This window comes from Capra hircus (assembly GCF_001704415.2).
Source record: "Capra hircus breed San Clemente chromosome X unlocalized genomic scaffold, ASM170441v1, whole genome shotgun sequence".
NCBI lineage: Eukaryota > Metazoa > Chordata > Mammalia > Artiodactyla > Bovidae > Capra > Capra hircus.
The window spans coordinates 12,687,682-12,704,299 of NW_017189516.1; the positions used below are offsets into that span (position 1 = coordinate 12,687,682).

General features: G+C 39.9%; 1 protein-coding gene across 1 annotated transcript in view; it reads left to right on the forward strand.

Annotated features, from left to right (window-relative positions):
• Window positions 1-4,777: 4,777 nt before the first annotated feature.
• Window positions 4,778-16,618, forward strand: part of OPHN1 (oligophrenin 1) — a 578,606-nt gene continuing 566,765 nt past the window's right edge. Inside the window, exons 1-2 of the mRNA XM_018043623.1 lie at window positions 4,778-5,455; window positions 5,597-5,754. Of these exons, the coding sequence (XP_017899112.1) occupies window positions 5,601-5,754 (154 nt within the window). The 5' untranslated portion in view covers window positions 4,778-5,455; window positions 5,597-5,600. The remainder of the gene's footprint in view (window positions 5,456-5,596; window positions 5,755-16,618) is intronic.

Sequence of the window (16,618 nt, forward strand, 5' to 3'; positions counted from 1 at the left end):
TCATGGCTGCAGTCACCATCTGCAGTGATTTTGGAGCCCCAAAAAATAAAGTCTGACACTGTTTCTACTTTTTCCCCATCTATTTCCCATGAAGTGATGGGACCAGATGCCATGATCTTCGTTTTCTAAATGTTGAGCTTTAAGCCAACTTTTTCACTCTCCTCTTTCACTTTCATCAAAAGGCTTTTTAGCTCCTCTTCACTTTCTGCCATAAGGGTGGTGTCATCTGCATATCTGAGGTGATTGATATTTCTCCCGGCAGTCTTGATTCCAGCTTGTGCTTCTTCCAGCCCAGCATTTCTCATGATGTACTCTGCACATAAGTTAAATAAGCAGGGTGACAATATACAGCCTTGACACACTCCTTTTCCTATTTGGAACCAGTCTGTTGTCCCATGTCCAGTTCTAACTGTTGCTTCCTGACCTGCATATAGGTTTCTCAAGAGGCAGGTCAGGTGGTCTGGTAGTCCCATCTCTTTCAGAATTTTCCACAGTTGATTGTGATCCACACAGTCAAAGGCTTTGGCATAGTCAATAAAGCAGAAATAGATGTTTTTCTGGAACTCTCTTGCTTTTTCCATGATCCAGCGGATGTTGGCAATTTGATCTCTGGTTTCTCTGCCTTTTCTAAAACCAGCTTGAACATCAGGGAGTTCATGGTTCACGTATTGCTGAAGCCTGGCTTGGAGAATTTTGAGCATTACTTTACTAGCATGTGAGATGAGTGCAATTGTGCGGTAGTTTGAGCATTCTTTGGCATTGCCTTTCTTTGGAATTGGAATGAAAACTGACCTTTTCCAGCTGTAGCAGTAGCATACATATACATCCACTCTTTTTTATAGATTATTTTTCCATATAGGCTATTACAGAGTACTGATTAGAGTTCCCTGTGCTATATTATATATCCTAGGACAAGTTCCCTGTCCTTATTTTATACATAGTGGTATGTATATGTCAATCCTAATCTTCCAGTTTATTCCCCCTCCTACCCTCCACCCCACTCCTGTAACCATGTTTGTTTTCTACATCTGTGACTCTGTTTCTGTTTTTTAAATAAGTTCATTTTTATCATTTTTTTATATTCCACATATAAGTGATATCATGATAGCACATTTCTTTTTAGCTCCGAATGATATTCCATTCCATGGATGTATCATAGTTTATCTATCCATTTACAAATTATGAATAAAGTTGAAAGGGGAACAATTTTCAAATCACTAAATTCATTTAGTACTATTTGCTAAATGATGTTTGCTAAATAGTTGCTAAAAATGATTTGCCTTTCCCACTTCTTTTCCCCACCTCTCTTCCCCAGTCTCTGACCTTTCAAATGTCAGAAATCTTACTGTGATACTTTGACTCAGGCTGCATAAACCCTTGAGGCTAAGTAAAACAACAATTCAAATATTCACATCCAGGAATCTTCTTTAACTCAAGACCCTGTAACCTACCTCTTCCTCATCCATCTCACTAATGGATGCATTTCAAATAAAATTTTATATTTTATTTTTTAATAATAATCACGATGTATAATATCTTCATGCTATTCTTACCTATTGTGTATGTATAACAATTGCAACTATAACTCAATCTAGAATACTTTTGATAATTAGACACTTATGGCTACAAGGAAATAAAAATAATTCAATTTCTATTTATGTACCTATTTTGTTGCAGAAAAATTCAATATGGAGTTCAGTAGAGGACTTTCAACTATAAAAATATATTATGATAGGCTATGATTCTATAGGAAGAATGTAATGGATATTTGATTTCAAGGAGAAAAAAGAAACAATGCATTTTTCCTGATGGTTAAAGAAAAGTTAACACTTTCAAGTTTAATGTTTGATGATAGACATCAATTGCCCTGGTTTCTAGAATCCAATGAATATCTTTAAATATGTAATGTAACAGTTTTATTTTAAATTGTCAATATGTATAGTATGCTAGAAATTATACCTTTGGTAACTGCTTAAACATGATGAAAAAATTTAGATGTTAACTTAGAACTGTGTGAGGGAGTAAATAGCTTCTCAAAAAACTTTTAGGAATTACGTGAACAGACATTTGAAGATCCCAATACTATAGGGGGTGTTGTCAGGGTTAGGTTTAGTGTGTGCAAAGCATCTAGGATAACAATTAATACTGCTATTAACTGAAGGACTAAGTTCTAATTTTAACCCTCTTTCTTCCTTGGTATTTGTTCCAGGACACTTTTATAAAGGATAACACAGATGACTGTAAAACACTTTGAGTGCAGGGATTAGATGATAGCTAAACAATAGTAAGGTTAATGATAATTTTCATCATGATGAAAATATAGGCATAAGCTCTATCAATTAAGAAATAAAATAGGTGTTCAATAAATGTTTATTGAATTAGTTGATGAATGTTATAGGGAATCTTCCTAGAATGAAAGACCATTTACCCATTCCTTGGGCATCTTCCCTTAGTATCTGCATTGGTGTTTTTAAATAAAATGGACATTTTCTCATAAAGAAAAATGAGTAGGAAATAAAAATCCTTTCCTGGGATGTGGCTACCTATTAATTCTCAGAAAGTTTCCTCATTGGACTCTTGTCCATTACTGTGATATAGTGTAGTGGTTAAGAGCAAGGTAGGCTCCACATGTAGGTCAGATGGCTAGTGGGAAGCTGCTATATAGCACAAGAAGTTCAGCTCGGTGCTCTGTGATGGCCCAGAGGGGTGAGATGGGTGGTAGGAGGGAGGTTCAAGAGGGAGGGAGCTCAAGAAGGAGTATATATATGTATACATATAGCTGATTCACATTGTTGTACAGCAGAACTGTACACATGGCACTCTAAAGCAATTATACTCCAATTGAAAAAATTAAAAAAAAAGATTTTTTTTAAAAAAGCAGGGTAGGTTCAAGTTTAAACTAGTTGAGGTTAAGTCACTTAACCTCTCTTCAACTCAGCTGTCTCATCTTTAAATGGATATAATAATAACAATACTAACTTCATAAGATTGTTTTGAGGAATCACAAAGTCGGTTATGGGCTTCCCAGGTGGCTCTAGTGGTAAAGAATCTGCCTGCTGATGCAGGAGATGCACGTTTGGTCCCTGGGTGGCGAAGATCCCCTGGAGTAGGAAATGGCAGCCCACTCCAGTATTCTTACCTGGAAAATTCCATGGACAGAGGAGTCTAGTGGGTTACAGTCCATGGGGTCCCAAAGAGTTGGAAATGACTGAGCCACTGAGCATGCATGCCCCCATACATGTGCAAGTTGGGTTGTGGGATTATAGAGTGTGTGGAAAGTAAAGAATATTTCTTCCATAGACATCCATGTCACAATCCCTAGAATGTGTGACTGTATTGTCTTACATGGCAAAAGGACTTTTCAGGCTTAAGTATCTTGAGATGGGGAGATTATCTTGGGTTATTGGTGGGTCCTTATAAGAGAAAGAGGGAGGCAGGAGGGTCAGTGTCAAAGTGATGCAGTGGGAGAGAGACTTGACTGGCTACTACTGGCTTTAAAGATGGAGGAAGGGGGCTATGAGCCAGGGGATGTGGACAGCTTCTAGAGGCTGGAAAAGGCAAGGAAATGGATTCTCTCTTAGAGTCTCCAGAAAGGAACACAGCCTGTTTGGTATCTTGATATGGCCCACAGAGTTGTATTTTTAATTTCTGACTTCCAAAAGTGTGAGATAATAAATTTGTGCTATTTCAAGTCATCAAAGTTGTGATAATTTGTTACAGCAGCAATAAGACACTAATACAGGTAGAGAAGCTGTTACTATTCTGTTTACAATCTCCTTTAGTTCTGGCTTTCTTCACAAGGCAATGTAATCTAAACACTTTCCCAAAATTGAATTCAATCTTTTTTGCTCATGTACACACTATTTTCCAGCCCCTAGTTACTGTGAGTCTAAAGGCAGCCACCTGTAAGAGTAGCCCTAGTTCTCCCACAATAGACAATGGACAAGAGGCCTCTCAGAGAAGCTGCAAGACAGTTTATAACATCCTCTTTATAGCTTTTCTAGTTACACATGGAAAATCACATGCTTTAATCAACAGCCAATGCAATGAATTGGATCACAAAAACCACACTTTGTGGTCCTGTTCAGGGAAAAATGAATTCCTAATTATGGCCTCCTTTTCTCTGGCAGGGTTTTCTGAGCTTAACACAGAGATCCAAGAGCAGGAGTCAACCCTTCAGGTAGAAGGCACATGGGAATTAGAGCTCATAGAAGTGGGAAAGGGCGGAGAAATAGAAGTGGGTCAGTCAGAGGGAAGCTGGAAAAAGGAAGGGAAAAAACAACAACAAACAATCCAGCCAAATAAAGAGAAGTGAGAGACATCATCCCACAGTTGATCTCTCCTGGGTTCTCACTCCCTCCCATTTTGGAAACTTTCCAGGAATACTCTAGGGGCTTCCCAGGTGGCTTAGTGGTAAAGAATCTGTCTGCTCATGCAGGAGATGGTGGGGAAGATCCCCTGGAGAAGGAAATGGCAACCCACTCCGGTATTCTAGCCTGGGAAAGCCCATGGACAGAGGAGCCTGGTGGGCTACAGTCCATTGAGTCGCAAGAGATTCCCACACGGCTTGGCGACTGAAAAAACAACAACTAGTGCGGGCGCACCTGCCTCTGGAGGCTGCGCTGGGACAGCTATTAGCTGGGGTGGGCTGGGAATACTCTTTGTGAGAGCGGGCGCCCTGGCGGGGTAATGCGGAGATAGCAGGAAGGAGTCACAGGGCGCGAAACGGAAAGACTACATCTCCCAAGCCGCCACGCTTTCCAACTGGAGTCTAGGGCGCTGACTGCTCCCCAGTTTCCGTAGGGAAGCGCCGGGCTACCGCAGCTATTGTGCGTCGCGCTGTTGCCCTCCTCTTCCCGTTCGGGCGTCTTTGGAGGAAGGCTACGTTTCATTGTCGCCCGGCTTAACACCTCTGGCGCTTAGCAGGACAACAGGCCGCTCCCTCGGACCAGGAAGAACTTTAGGAGACGGCAGATTCTGGTAAAGAGACCCTAGGGTGCAAGTAAGATACAGTTTAAGGAACCCGAGTACCCTGCCTCGGTACATGGGCTTCGCCGGGGAAGGGCGGAGGCGCTGGCTTTAAGAAGGGGGAGGGGACAGTGCACTCCGGGTTACCCGCGGAGCTCGGCAAAGGAAATTTTGGGCTGGCTCGGCAGTTGGGAGCAAGGAGAGGCACCTCCCACGCTCAGCGCTCACCCCCGCCTACACCCTGGGCGGGCCAAAGTGTCACGTTTGCAGTTGCTCGGGAAGGATCCAGCCGCTCTCCGGAGAAGAGACGAGTTGGTTTCTGCTGCTTGTAAGGGGAGCTATGACTAGGGGGCATGTTGCTTGTTAAGCAGCACCCCGCCGGGATCCAACTACGTTAGTTAGCTCTCCCCGTCACCTGAAGCAATCGCCGGGCCGCCCGTTTCCGGTACAGACCAGCCAGCTCTCCCCAGGAATCTCATCTGAACAGGTATCTGTCCTCTAAAGGGAGGGAGGCTGCAGCTTCCTAAACGGGTCCTGCATTCTGTGCAAACCATCTTTTCCTCCTACTGTGCCACTGATGCTCTTGGTCTTTATGTCTTTCCTTTCTCCTTCCAATCCCTGTCATCAGAACCATGGGGCATCCCCCGCTGGAGTTCAGCGACTGCTACCTGGACAGTCCTGATTTCCGTGAGAGGCTCAAGTGTTATGAGCAGGAACTGGAGAGGACCAATAAATTCATCAAAGATGTGATCAAAGACGGCAACGCGCTTATCAGCGCAATGAGAAGTAAGTGGAAGACTTAGATGAGCAGTTTCCGTGAGCTGGTGGTTCTGGCCTTTGGAGATCTTCCACACCCCAGCCCAAGTGTCTGAGGCTCATGGTTTTCCGGATATTTTGGAAGTGGGGTCAGTAGAAGTGGAAGTTGGTGGCTACAATTAGAATTGGGGTTTTCCCCTTTAGTGGTTTTGGTCTTATAAGACAGGATCTGTAGCTGAGGGACTGTCTTGTTCAGCAGCTATCCTTTCTTGTCAGACTCCTGTTCTAAAGGGACAGGCTGCTTGCATTGCCAGACATGTTTATACCCATGTATGAAAGGGACATCTAAGCTGACCAAGGAACTGCCCCACAACCTCCTAAAGAACTGGGAATTCAGGCCAGCAGCTTGAGTCAGGGTTTTGTTCCTGCTTGGCCTCTGGTTGCTGCAGATAAATATGGGGGTAGTGAAAAATTGCCAATGGCAAGTTATTTTCTAAGGAAAGCACCTTTGCTCTTTAAGTTACTGAGTTATGGTTGTGTTCAAGGTTGGTCTAAGTTTAGAATTATTAAATGACCACGTGCCACTGAATTCTCCTTGCAGGTGGAACAAAGATTTGCCTAGTCCCTATTAGGAGGAGCCCAGATCCCTGGGAGCATAGAGAACTCAGGTTGGGAGTCACCAGGTTGAAGGAACCTCACCTAGCTTGGCTTTCCAGGTCCTCAGAACTAAGAACTCTGGGATCCTCCCCTGCTTCCCCACTGTGTATAGATTTTTTATTTCTGCTAGTTGGCAGAAGGTTTGGAGTAAGAGAAAGAATAATAAACATCCCCAACAAGAGTGCAGGCAGATCAATCCATTGTGCCAAAGTATATACCCGGAAGAATGGAAGATAGGGAATGGGTGGTAATAATCCATTTTTTCTCTTCTTGGTTGAAGGATGATTATGAAAAATAAAGTCAAAGTCACTGGCAAATATATTCTGTATACCTGTAATATTTTTTTTCTGAGTGGATTTATCCCACAAATAGTGTGTCTGATCCAGCGTGGGGACCTTCTTAAGGCAAATACAGCCAACCAAGAGCAAGGAGAAAGACTTGGGAGCCACAGTGCAGTGGTTTTTGTTGTGCAGCTCTCCTGATTTGCCCCTTGGAGTCTGGGCTTTCCCTGTATATGTTGTCTGCCTACTTTGGTCATAAGTGTTGCAAGTTCCTACTTGTTGTTTCATTGAATTGGATCATGTGATGGTGTGTCTTATTTTAGTCTGAACAAGAGTAAACTCTTGGTTGCATCTTAAAGACGGGGTATTTGAAATGCTGATCCGTAAAGACTTTTAGCCCAGGGTTTGGGGTGTTTTGCGACTTAATAGACTTCATTGAGAGGTTAAAGATATGCTGGTTGTGCTACAAAAGTAGTTAGAAAGATGAGGGTTCCTGAAAGGAGAAGCGGGAAATGTTTGGGTTTTTTGTTTTGTTTTGTTTACTCGTTACAGTAAACTACTTAGTGCAGTATTCATAGTTAAATGAAGCTCATCTAAGCCCCTAGAAGGGACTGGCTTTGTGAAGTATAGGATAAGCTCAAAGTATTTGTGAAAATACAGTTAATAAAATGGTGGAGGAAGGGCAAAAGTTTTCTAGGCAAGTGGTAAATTGCGGTTTTTATTCTTTCCTTTTGGGGGATTAAAAGTGGTGAGAGTCGACAATTATGCAGGTTTAAACCTTTGCATATGGGCAGAAGATCCAAGAGTTATTTTGGCTCAGGGGGTTCTTGGTATTTATGGTGGTTTTCCTTTCTTGAGTATACACAGAAAGCCAAAAATAGGACAGTTAGGAAATAAAAGCCAGCAGCTAACCCAGACTCCATTTCTTTTCTTTAAGTTACATGATTCTAAAAACATGATTTGCTAGAGGCAAAGACAGGATGTTTCCCGCTGTCTTGACCACAGTAATGTTTATACTCCCACTCTGCTTCCTCAAAATGGGCTAGCTGGGCAACTTTTTCAGAGTAAGTGAGGTAGACGCAAAACAAAGGTATACTTTTGCTTTGTATGGAGGAAAAAGGAAGAGGGAACACTGGAATTAGATTTAGAAGACCTGGGTTACAATCTTGGCTTCACCGTTTTGGGATAGGAAGGCACATATCATATATTTCAGATACAAAATGAGGGTAATTATATGCACCTCACAGAGTTGCTTTGAGGTTCAAAGGAGTTAATGGATTGTGAAAATATTTTGTAAGTGGAAACGGCTAAATATTTTAAGTTGTTGATAATACATCTTCAGGTTAATAATATACTGGCTGAATATACTTTTTGGTAGGTTTCTAAAGGGAAATCCATAAACAAAAGTAGTTGGAAACATTTTTTTTTTTGCTGTGATCTTGTTGGAAAATTCATTCCCTATATTGGCATGGGTCAGTGATTAATTTTGTATGTGTGTGGATTCATTTTGTCATTTGGAATCTGGCATTAAAAGTAAAGAAGAATTATTGGCATTTTTTCATTTAATTCATTAAATTGGCCATCAAATCAACTGGTTAGTATTTCTGGTAACCAATGAAACCTGGTGCTTCACGCTGCAAAAATCAGCTGCAGTTTTTGTTTAAGTTGTTAAGCTAGTTGGAAATTGATTTCCAGCTTGTGTTTGATTTTGTACAGAGCTCTAGATAAGGTTTTAGTCACAGCTGTGTGTGATAATTAGTTTATTAAATATGGATTCTATTTGAATATCTAGATTTTCTTAGATCTGTGCTCAGAGGTAATTGATGTTATGAATGATATTCAGTATGTCTTCTTTGGGAAAGTGACTGATTTGCTCCCTCCCCTTAAATATGATCTATTCATAATCATTGGAGTAAAAAATGGTGATTATAATTTAAATCAATGACAAATAAAAACATTGGCACCCTGAAAGGTGAATATATTGCCCACTTTTCTTTTTGTTCTATTTTTAAAAATATTTATTTATTTGGTTGCATTGGGCATGTGCGATCTTTTGTTGTGGCTTGCAGGCTGCCCCATGGCATGTGGAATCCTAGTCCCCCCACCAGGGATTGAACCCATGTTCCCTGCATTGCAAGGTGGATTCTTAACCACTGGACCACTAGGGAAATCCCTGTTCTTTGTTTTTATATTGGCAGCTTTGGTCCTTGATGTTGTATGAATATTTTCTATGCACTTAGGCTAGGTATTTACAACAAGTGAACATGATACACCTAATAAATGTTATAGAATTCAGTAAACATGTATCATTCATTCAGTAAACACTCATTCATATACTAAATTCAAGCCATTGTTCTCAGGGTTGTTACAAATGTTACAGAGAAAGTCACAGATGGGATCCTGCCCTCAAGGAGGTCCTAGATTGGTAAGGGAGAGATCACTGAAGTATAAGGTAGTAGATATGGATCAGAGCCATAGAGTGGGACAGGTGGATACTATGGTATACAACATGACGGAGAGGTCATTTCCCTGTGGAAGGATAAGGGAAAGCAAAGGAGAAAGTAGCATTGTAATTGGGGAGAATTGACTTATCACTTGTTTAGCTGTTCCTATATGTTGTTGTTGTTCAGTTGCTCAGTCATGTCCTACTCTTTGTGACCTCATGGACTGCAGCAGACCAGGCTTCCCTGTCCTTCACCATCTCCTGGAGCTTGCTCAGACTTGTGTTCATTGAATCAGTGATGCCATCCAACTATCTCGTCTTCTGTCATCCCCTTCTCCTGCCTTCAATCTTTCCCAGTATCAGGGTCTTTTCCAATGAGTTGGCTCTTTGCATCAGGTGGCCAAAGTATTGGAGCTTCAGCTTCAGCGTCCATCCTTCTGATGAATATTTCCTTTAGTATTGACTGGTTTGATCTCCTTGCAGCCCAAGGGACTCTCAAGAATCTTCTCCAACACCACAGTTCAAAATCATCAATTCTTTGGTCCTCAGCCTTCTTTATGGTCCAGCTCTCACATCCATACATGACTACTGGAAAAACCATAACTTTGACTATATGGACCTTTGTCAACAAAGTAATGTCTCTGCTTTTTAATGTTCCTGTATGCCAAGAATTAAAATCTTATAATAGAATTATGAGGCAAGGATTATTATTTCCACTCTTTATGTGAGAAAACTGAAGTTCAGAGGAATTAAGTAACTTTCTCAGTTGATAAGGGCAGGAGTCTGAATTAGAGCCCAGATCTGACTCTGAGGGCCCTGCATTGCACTATATTCAGGACAGGGAATTTCATGTAATAGGAATGACATAGAGAATGTAAAGGGATAGCAAATAATTCAGGTCATCTGGGTTATATGGTGCAAGAAGAGAAGTTTGGGAGATGACCTTGAAATGGAAAGTTGAGGGCCTTGACTGTGCATGACCTGTTAAGTGCTTTAGGCTTTTCTTTATAGGCAGGGAGTATTAAAAACATTTTTGGTAGCACAGAGGCATGGTCTGAACTGTGTTTTAGAAAGATTGATCTGCGAGTGATATAAGGTGTTCCAATTCTAAGCAAATATTTGTGACTTTTCTGCAGATTATTAGGAACTTTAAATTTTCTTTGATATAGCTCAGGGGTCAGCAGACCTCTTCTGTAAAGGGCAATATTTTAGGCTTTGAGGGCATGTAGTCTCTGTGGCAATTACTTAATTGCCATTGTTGTGAGAAAGCAGCTATAGATAATATGCACATGAAATGAGAGTGGCTGTGTTCTAATAAAACTTTACTTATTGACATTGAAAAGTAAATTTCACATAATTTTCATATCACAAAATATTATCTTCCTTTGAATTTTTCAGCTGTTTAAAAATATAAAAACCATTTTCACCTTAGCTAGAGCAGGGGCATACAGAAATAGCTATGGGCTGGGTTTGATTCAGTGGTTGTAGTTTGCAGAACTTTAAATGAGTAGTTAACCTAAATGGACTTTTTTATTGGTAAGGCCGTGAATATAGTTATTGGTAAAACATAATGCCATATTTAATATTTTCCATTAGTTTATTTAGTTTATTTTACTTTGGTGTGCTGTTAATTATGCCTGCACTGGATTCAGGGTTCACAGGTTCCAGTGCTGTCTCCGTGGCCAAAGAGAAAACAGAAAAGTATGAAGCTATTGGAAGTGGGTTAATAGGACTGGAGTAATTGGGGTAAAATACAGCAGCTTCATCTCATTACAGAAGCCTTCACTTTCTTTAAAACTGTGGTAGCTAACTGAAATGTATTCACAGCCTGGATTCAATCAGGTTGCAATTCCTGAGCTAGATGATCTACTTCTAACAGTCTAGGAGTATTGGAAATGGGCTAGGAAAATGAAAAGTGATAGTCTCCGGAAAGAGATTTCTCTGGGGAAGCACCACTAGACACTGCAAATGGAGAGAGGCAGAATGATGGTATAGTGGGAAAAAACCCTAAATGTGATGGGTATGGTGATGGTTCTGCTACTAATAGGATCTGTGACCTTGGTAAGTCTTTTTGCTGGGGTTCTTGGTCTGCAGCTTTACATAAGTGAGGATGGATAGGGGATATGTAAGCCCATTTTCACATCTAACATTCCATGACTTTTTCATTGCATATTATAATTTAATCATTTGGGAAGGGAATGAGTAACTTAATTATAGGATCTTATTTTATACCTACATACATTTTCACATTATATTAGTGTACTGACAGTATTTAATTAAATACAAAAAATTTAACAGAAACTTAAAGTAATCTTTCAAAAACCAAGGATAACGTACTTTATATGTATAGAACAGATGTCAGAAAGAAGAATTATATCATTAAGCTCACTCATATACATGCACAAACCACAAACACAGAGGCTGTCTTGGATTAATGGAAACTTATGTTTTAAAAGAATGCAAAAATGTCACTTTCTTACGTTCTGTACTTTTAAAGATAAAGAGTTTTAGATGTTTACATTAAGGTGACCTTTTGGGGTACCTGTTCAGCTCTTGCTTTGGCAACTGGGACACCTATTTGGTAAATTTTTGTTTTCCTGAAAGGATGGGTCAGTTCCATCTTTGAGGCAAATTTCATATTGAATATACTTTATGGAACCATCTCTAGCTTTACACACAGAGAACCTGGGTGCTGGTTCCAACTGTGCCACCTCCTAGCTATATGACTGAGTAAGTCTTTAGTTTCATGAACCTGAGTTTTCCCATTTCTAAAATTAGAGGTTTTGTCAGTGAGCTTTAGGGTTCCTCCTGGTTTCCTCATTCGGTTTTCTGGGCTGCCACTGTATTGCACAGTCAAGCAACCTAAATTGATTCCATTGTAAACTTTGGAGCAAATTCGCCTTTCCTCTGAGAGAACGGACAAAATGAAAATTGAACTGATATGTTCGATGTGAATAAATAACATGAATCATGCTAGCCTATTTGATTATCCTCTTGATGAATGCTTCTTGAGAGGTCCCAACCCAGTGCCTTTCAGTTCTGTCCTGAATAGATCTATACTGAGGGAGACCAAAGCTTTTAATCCCTTTGGAGTGGGTGTAGTGCTATATGGTGTGCAGGGAGGAGTTGAGGATGTAATATATACATTCTCAGTCAGCAGATATCCTGTCATTATCCTGGTGATAGTTAAATCAGTGCCTTGGAGGACATGTTGTTACAGTCGGCTCTGTATCTGCAAGTTTTGCCTCTCTGGATTCAACCAACTGGGGATAGAAAATATTTGGAAAAAATTCCAGAAAGTTCCCCAAAGCAAAACTTGATTTGCCACATGCTAGCAACTATTTACATAGTATTTACATGAGATATTGTAAGTAATAGGAGGATGTGGGTAGATTATATGTAAATACTTCTCCATTGTATATAGAGACTTGAATATTTTGTGGATTTTGGTATCCACCGGGGTTCTGGAACCAATTCTCCACAGATACTTAGGGAAGGACTGTATTTTAGATGTTCTGAAGAGTAGCTCAGATCAACGTAATGAGTATTTTATATGGTATTGCCCTTAGTAGGTATGAAGCAAAGTCAAATGGAATTTGCAGAAGGCAGTATTACTATATTCATAGAAGGCCCTTGGAAGACCAGATTCCAAAGTAGCCAGACGAGTGCTGTGGGGACTAGGGTGCAAAAGTGAACCGAGCCAGCCTTTCAGTGTGTGACCATTTACAAGAAGCGGTTTTTAAAAAATGGATGGTGAATGGTACAGGGAAGATTATGCCTTGATTTGCTTATTAAGAAAAGTTTTTCAGAGTTTAAAGTGATGAAGGAAAATTAGTTTTCAGCTTCATTTTTACAGCCTTGTTTTGTAAAGCATAACCCAAACCTTCTGTTTAATCTGACATCTGTTTCTCTAATCAGTTACTATAGAAATTTCCTAAAAGTTCATAATGATCTGGAAAGATACATGTTTTCCAGAGGAGTTTTCTGGAAATCTAGAGCTGAATTTTTCACCTCCTACCTCCATTGGGTGGAGGGCCCTCATGATGCTTTACTGGGCTTGTATCAAGTGCTAAAGCCTTACACAATGTAAAGGTAATTAATTTTAATTCAAAAAGGATTTACGAAGCACCCACTCTGTGTCTGGCAACTGGAGATACAATGGTGAATAAGGCTGATACGGGCTTTGCCTTCTTGGAGCATACATTAAATGTCTGATTACTCACATAATATAATTACAGTTATGAGAAGAGCTATGAAGAAGTTCAGGATATGATATATATTCTGTCACATATTATAAAAGTGGATCATTGTAGGGGAAAAATGAGCTAGACCATGGGGATACAATTGTCCATAGCAAAAAAGAATAAACTGAGGGAAAGAATTAAGTCAAAGATATCTATCTGCTCTATTGCTGTGGTAGTTAATGGTCATAATAATGAGCAAGACTCCTTAAGTGAATGAAGAGTGCCGGTTAAACTCTCAGTAGGGTGTAGTATATCTCATGGTGTCTTTGGTCATACTGCATGGCTTGTGGGATCTCAGTTCCCTGATCAGGGATTGAACCTGGGCCACAGCAGTGAAAGCATGGAATCCTAACCACTAAAGCCACCAGGCAACTCCCCTCCTTCTCCGTTTATAATTATATTAAAAATGTTTTTTGAGTAAGTAACACATGAACATGGTAAAAATTTCCAAAGGTACAAAAGGGTAAACCTTTTTTTGTCTCCTGTGTCCCAGTTCCCCAGTTCTTCACACTAGAGCTAACAACTGGCGATTTTTTGCTTACCATTTGGAAAGACTTTTCCTAGTGCTTTTTTCAGCTTCCAGTACTCAGGAATGTGTTCATTGTAGGCAAATTGTTAGTCATACTGGAGCAGGGTTTCTTTAGGGTTGTACTTGGAGGGAATGGTAAATTAAAGATCTCATAAGATCAACTCCTCCATAAAAACAAAAAGGGTACTGGCAAAAATTGATAAAATCAACTTTTTCAGAACTCTGTAAATGAACCAAAAGGCTCATGACAATCTGAAGAGTGTTTATTGATGGAAACACATTGAGCCTTAGTAGCAGCAGATTTTGTGGCATTTTAACTTAACCCTGCCTCTCATTCCCTTTTCCAGAGCTTTGTGGTAACCTTGAAAACTAACAGCCCTTTGACCACAGTAGCTATGGAAACCAGTAACCTTTTAACACCGTAGTGGGGAGACTGGGTTTGTAGTTCCTCAAAAACTCACAGACCTATAGTCTTGTCATTATTTAATATGTCTTAAAGCTAGCTAGAGAAGCCTCATTCACACAGCTTCTCATTACTTTACCTGACTTAGAGCTACCTCAGAGGGAAAAGTTCTATCCCCAAAATGTTTAACATCTCAGGTGATTTAGACTAACTGAAACTAACTAGGGCAAACAAAAGCCTGGCCAAAAACATAAAAGGGGAATGAAACATATACTGGGGGCTTTGAAAAGATCTGACATATTTCTGGGATCTAGATAGCCACGTGCATGCCCTGGGCTGTGCATGTGCCTAGAAAAGGCCTGAGAAGGCCTTTTAATAATTTATCTCCTGTGGCTGAACTTGAGGTAGTTATAAACTGTTTGGCTAAATGTTGAAGAAATGATCCAACATGCAACACAGAGCACCTCAGAAAAAAGTAGAAGACTTAATGGTTCAAGACATTTAAGGAGATCTGTGAACAATTATTAGCTGGCCACTTATCTAACCAGGCAGAGATTTCAGGGGACACACTCCAAGGAATACAAACATTATAGAATTTGTCTAAGAAATATGTCTAAACAAACAGAGACAATGACAGTGACAAAAACAATAACAACAAAACCTGGGGGAAATCTAATTTCCAGAAGAACCATATTATATTGTGTCTAAACTTCCCATTTTCTACAAAAATGGTCAGATATGCAAAGATACAGAAAAGTATGGTCCATACATAGGAAAAAAGCTGTCAATAGAAACTGTCCCTGCTGGAGTCTAAATGTTGGAATTTAAACAAAAAAATGAAATCAGCTAATATGTGTGTTAGTCTCTCAGTCATGTCTGATGCTTTGTGACCCCACAGACTCTAGTAACCTGCCAGGCTCCTGTGTCCATGGAATTCTTCAGGCAAGAATATCGGAGTGGGTAGCCTGTTCCCTTTTCCAGGGGATCTTCCTGACCCAGGGATCAAACCCAGGTTGCCTGCATTGTAGGCAGATTCTTTATCATCTGAATCACCAGGGAAAGAACTAAAGGAAACCATGTCTAAAGATTTAAAGAAAAGCCTAAGAACAGTGTTTCGCCAAAGAGACAAGGAAAGCCTGAGAACAGTGTTTCACTGAGACAATATAAAGAGATGAAAATAATAAGGAAGAGTCAGATAAAAATTCTAGAGTTGAAAAATAAAATAGCTAAAATGAAAAATCCATTAGTGAGTTTCAACAGTGGATTTGAACTAGCAGAAGAGAGTCATAGAACTTGAAGATAATCCAGTCTGAGATTATCCAATCTAAGCAAAAGAAAGAAAAGATGAAAAGAAAATGAACAGAACCCCAGAAATTATGTGACACCATCAAGTGTATCAACATAGGTGTAATGAAAATCCCAGAAGAAGATAGAAAAAAAACCAGAAGCAATATTTGAAGAAATAATGGCCAAAACTTTCCAAATTTGGTGAACAACACTAATATCCAGATCCAAGAAGCTAAAAAAAACCCAAGTAGGATAAACTCAAGAATATCCATACCTAAGATACATTATAGTCAAACTGATGAAAACCAAAGGCAAAGAGAGAATCTTAAAAGAAGCAAGAGAAAATTAACTCATCAGTTGAAAAGCACCCTCAATAGGATTGAGAGCTGATTTCCCATCAGCAACCATGGAGACGGGAAGGCAGTGGCTTGGCGTATTCAAAATGCTGAAAGAAAAATGATGTAAACTAAGAATTCTTTATCAAAACTATTCTTTTAAAATAAGGGAGAACATTCAGAAGAACATGTACTTCTGCTTTATTGACTATGCCAAAGCCTTTGACTGTGTGGATCACAATAAACTGGAAAATTCTTAAAGAGATGGGAACACCAGACCACCTTGCCTGCCTCCTGAGAAATCTGTATGCAAGTCAAGAAGCAACAGTTAGAACCAGATATGGAACTACGGACTGGTTCCAAATTGGAAAGGAGTATGTCAAGGCTATCTATTGTCACCCTTCTAATTTAACTTCTATGCAGAGTACATCAGGAGAAATGCTGGGCTGGATGAAGGACAAGCTGGAATTAAGACTGCTGGGAGAAATATCAATAGCCTCAGATATGCAGATGACACCACCCTTATGGCAGAAAGCAAAGAGGAACGAAAGAGCCTCTTGATGAAACTGAAAGAGGAGAGTGAAAAGGCTGGCTGAAAACTCAACAATCAAAAAACTAAGATCATGGCATCTGGTGCGATCACTTCATGGCAAATAGATGGGGAAACAGTGGAAACATTAACAGACTTTATTTTCTTGGGCTCCAAAATCACTGC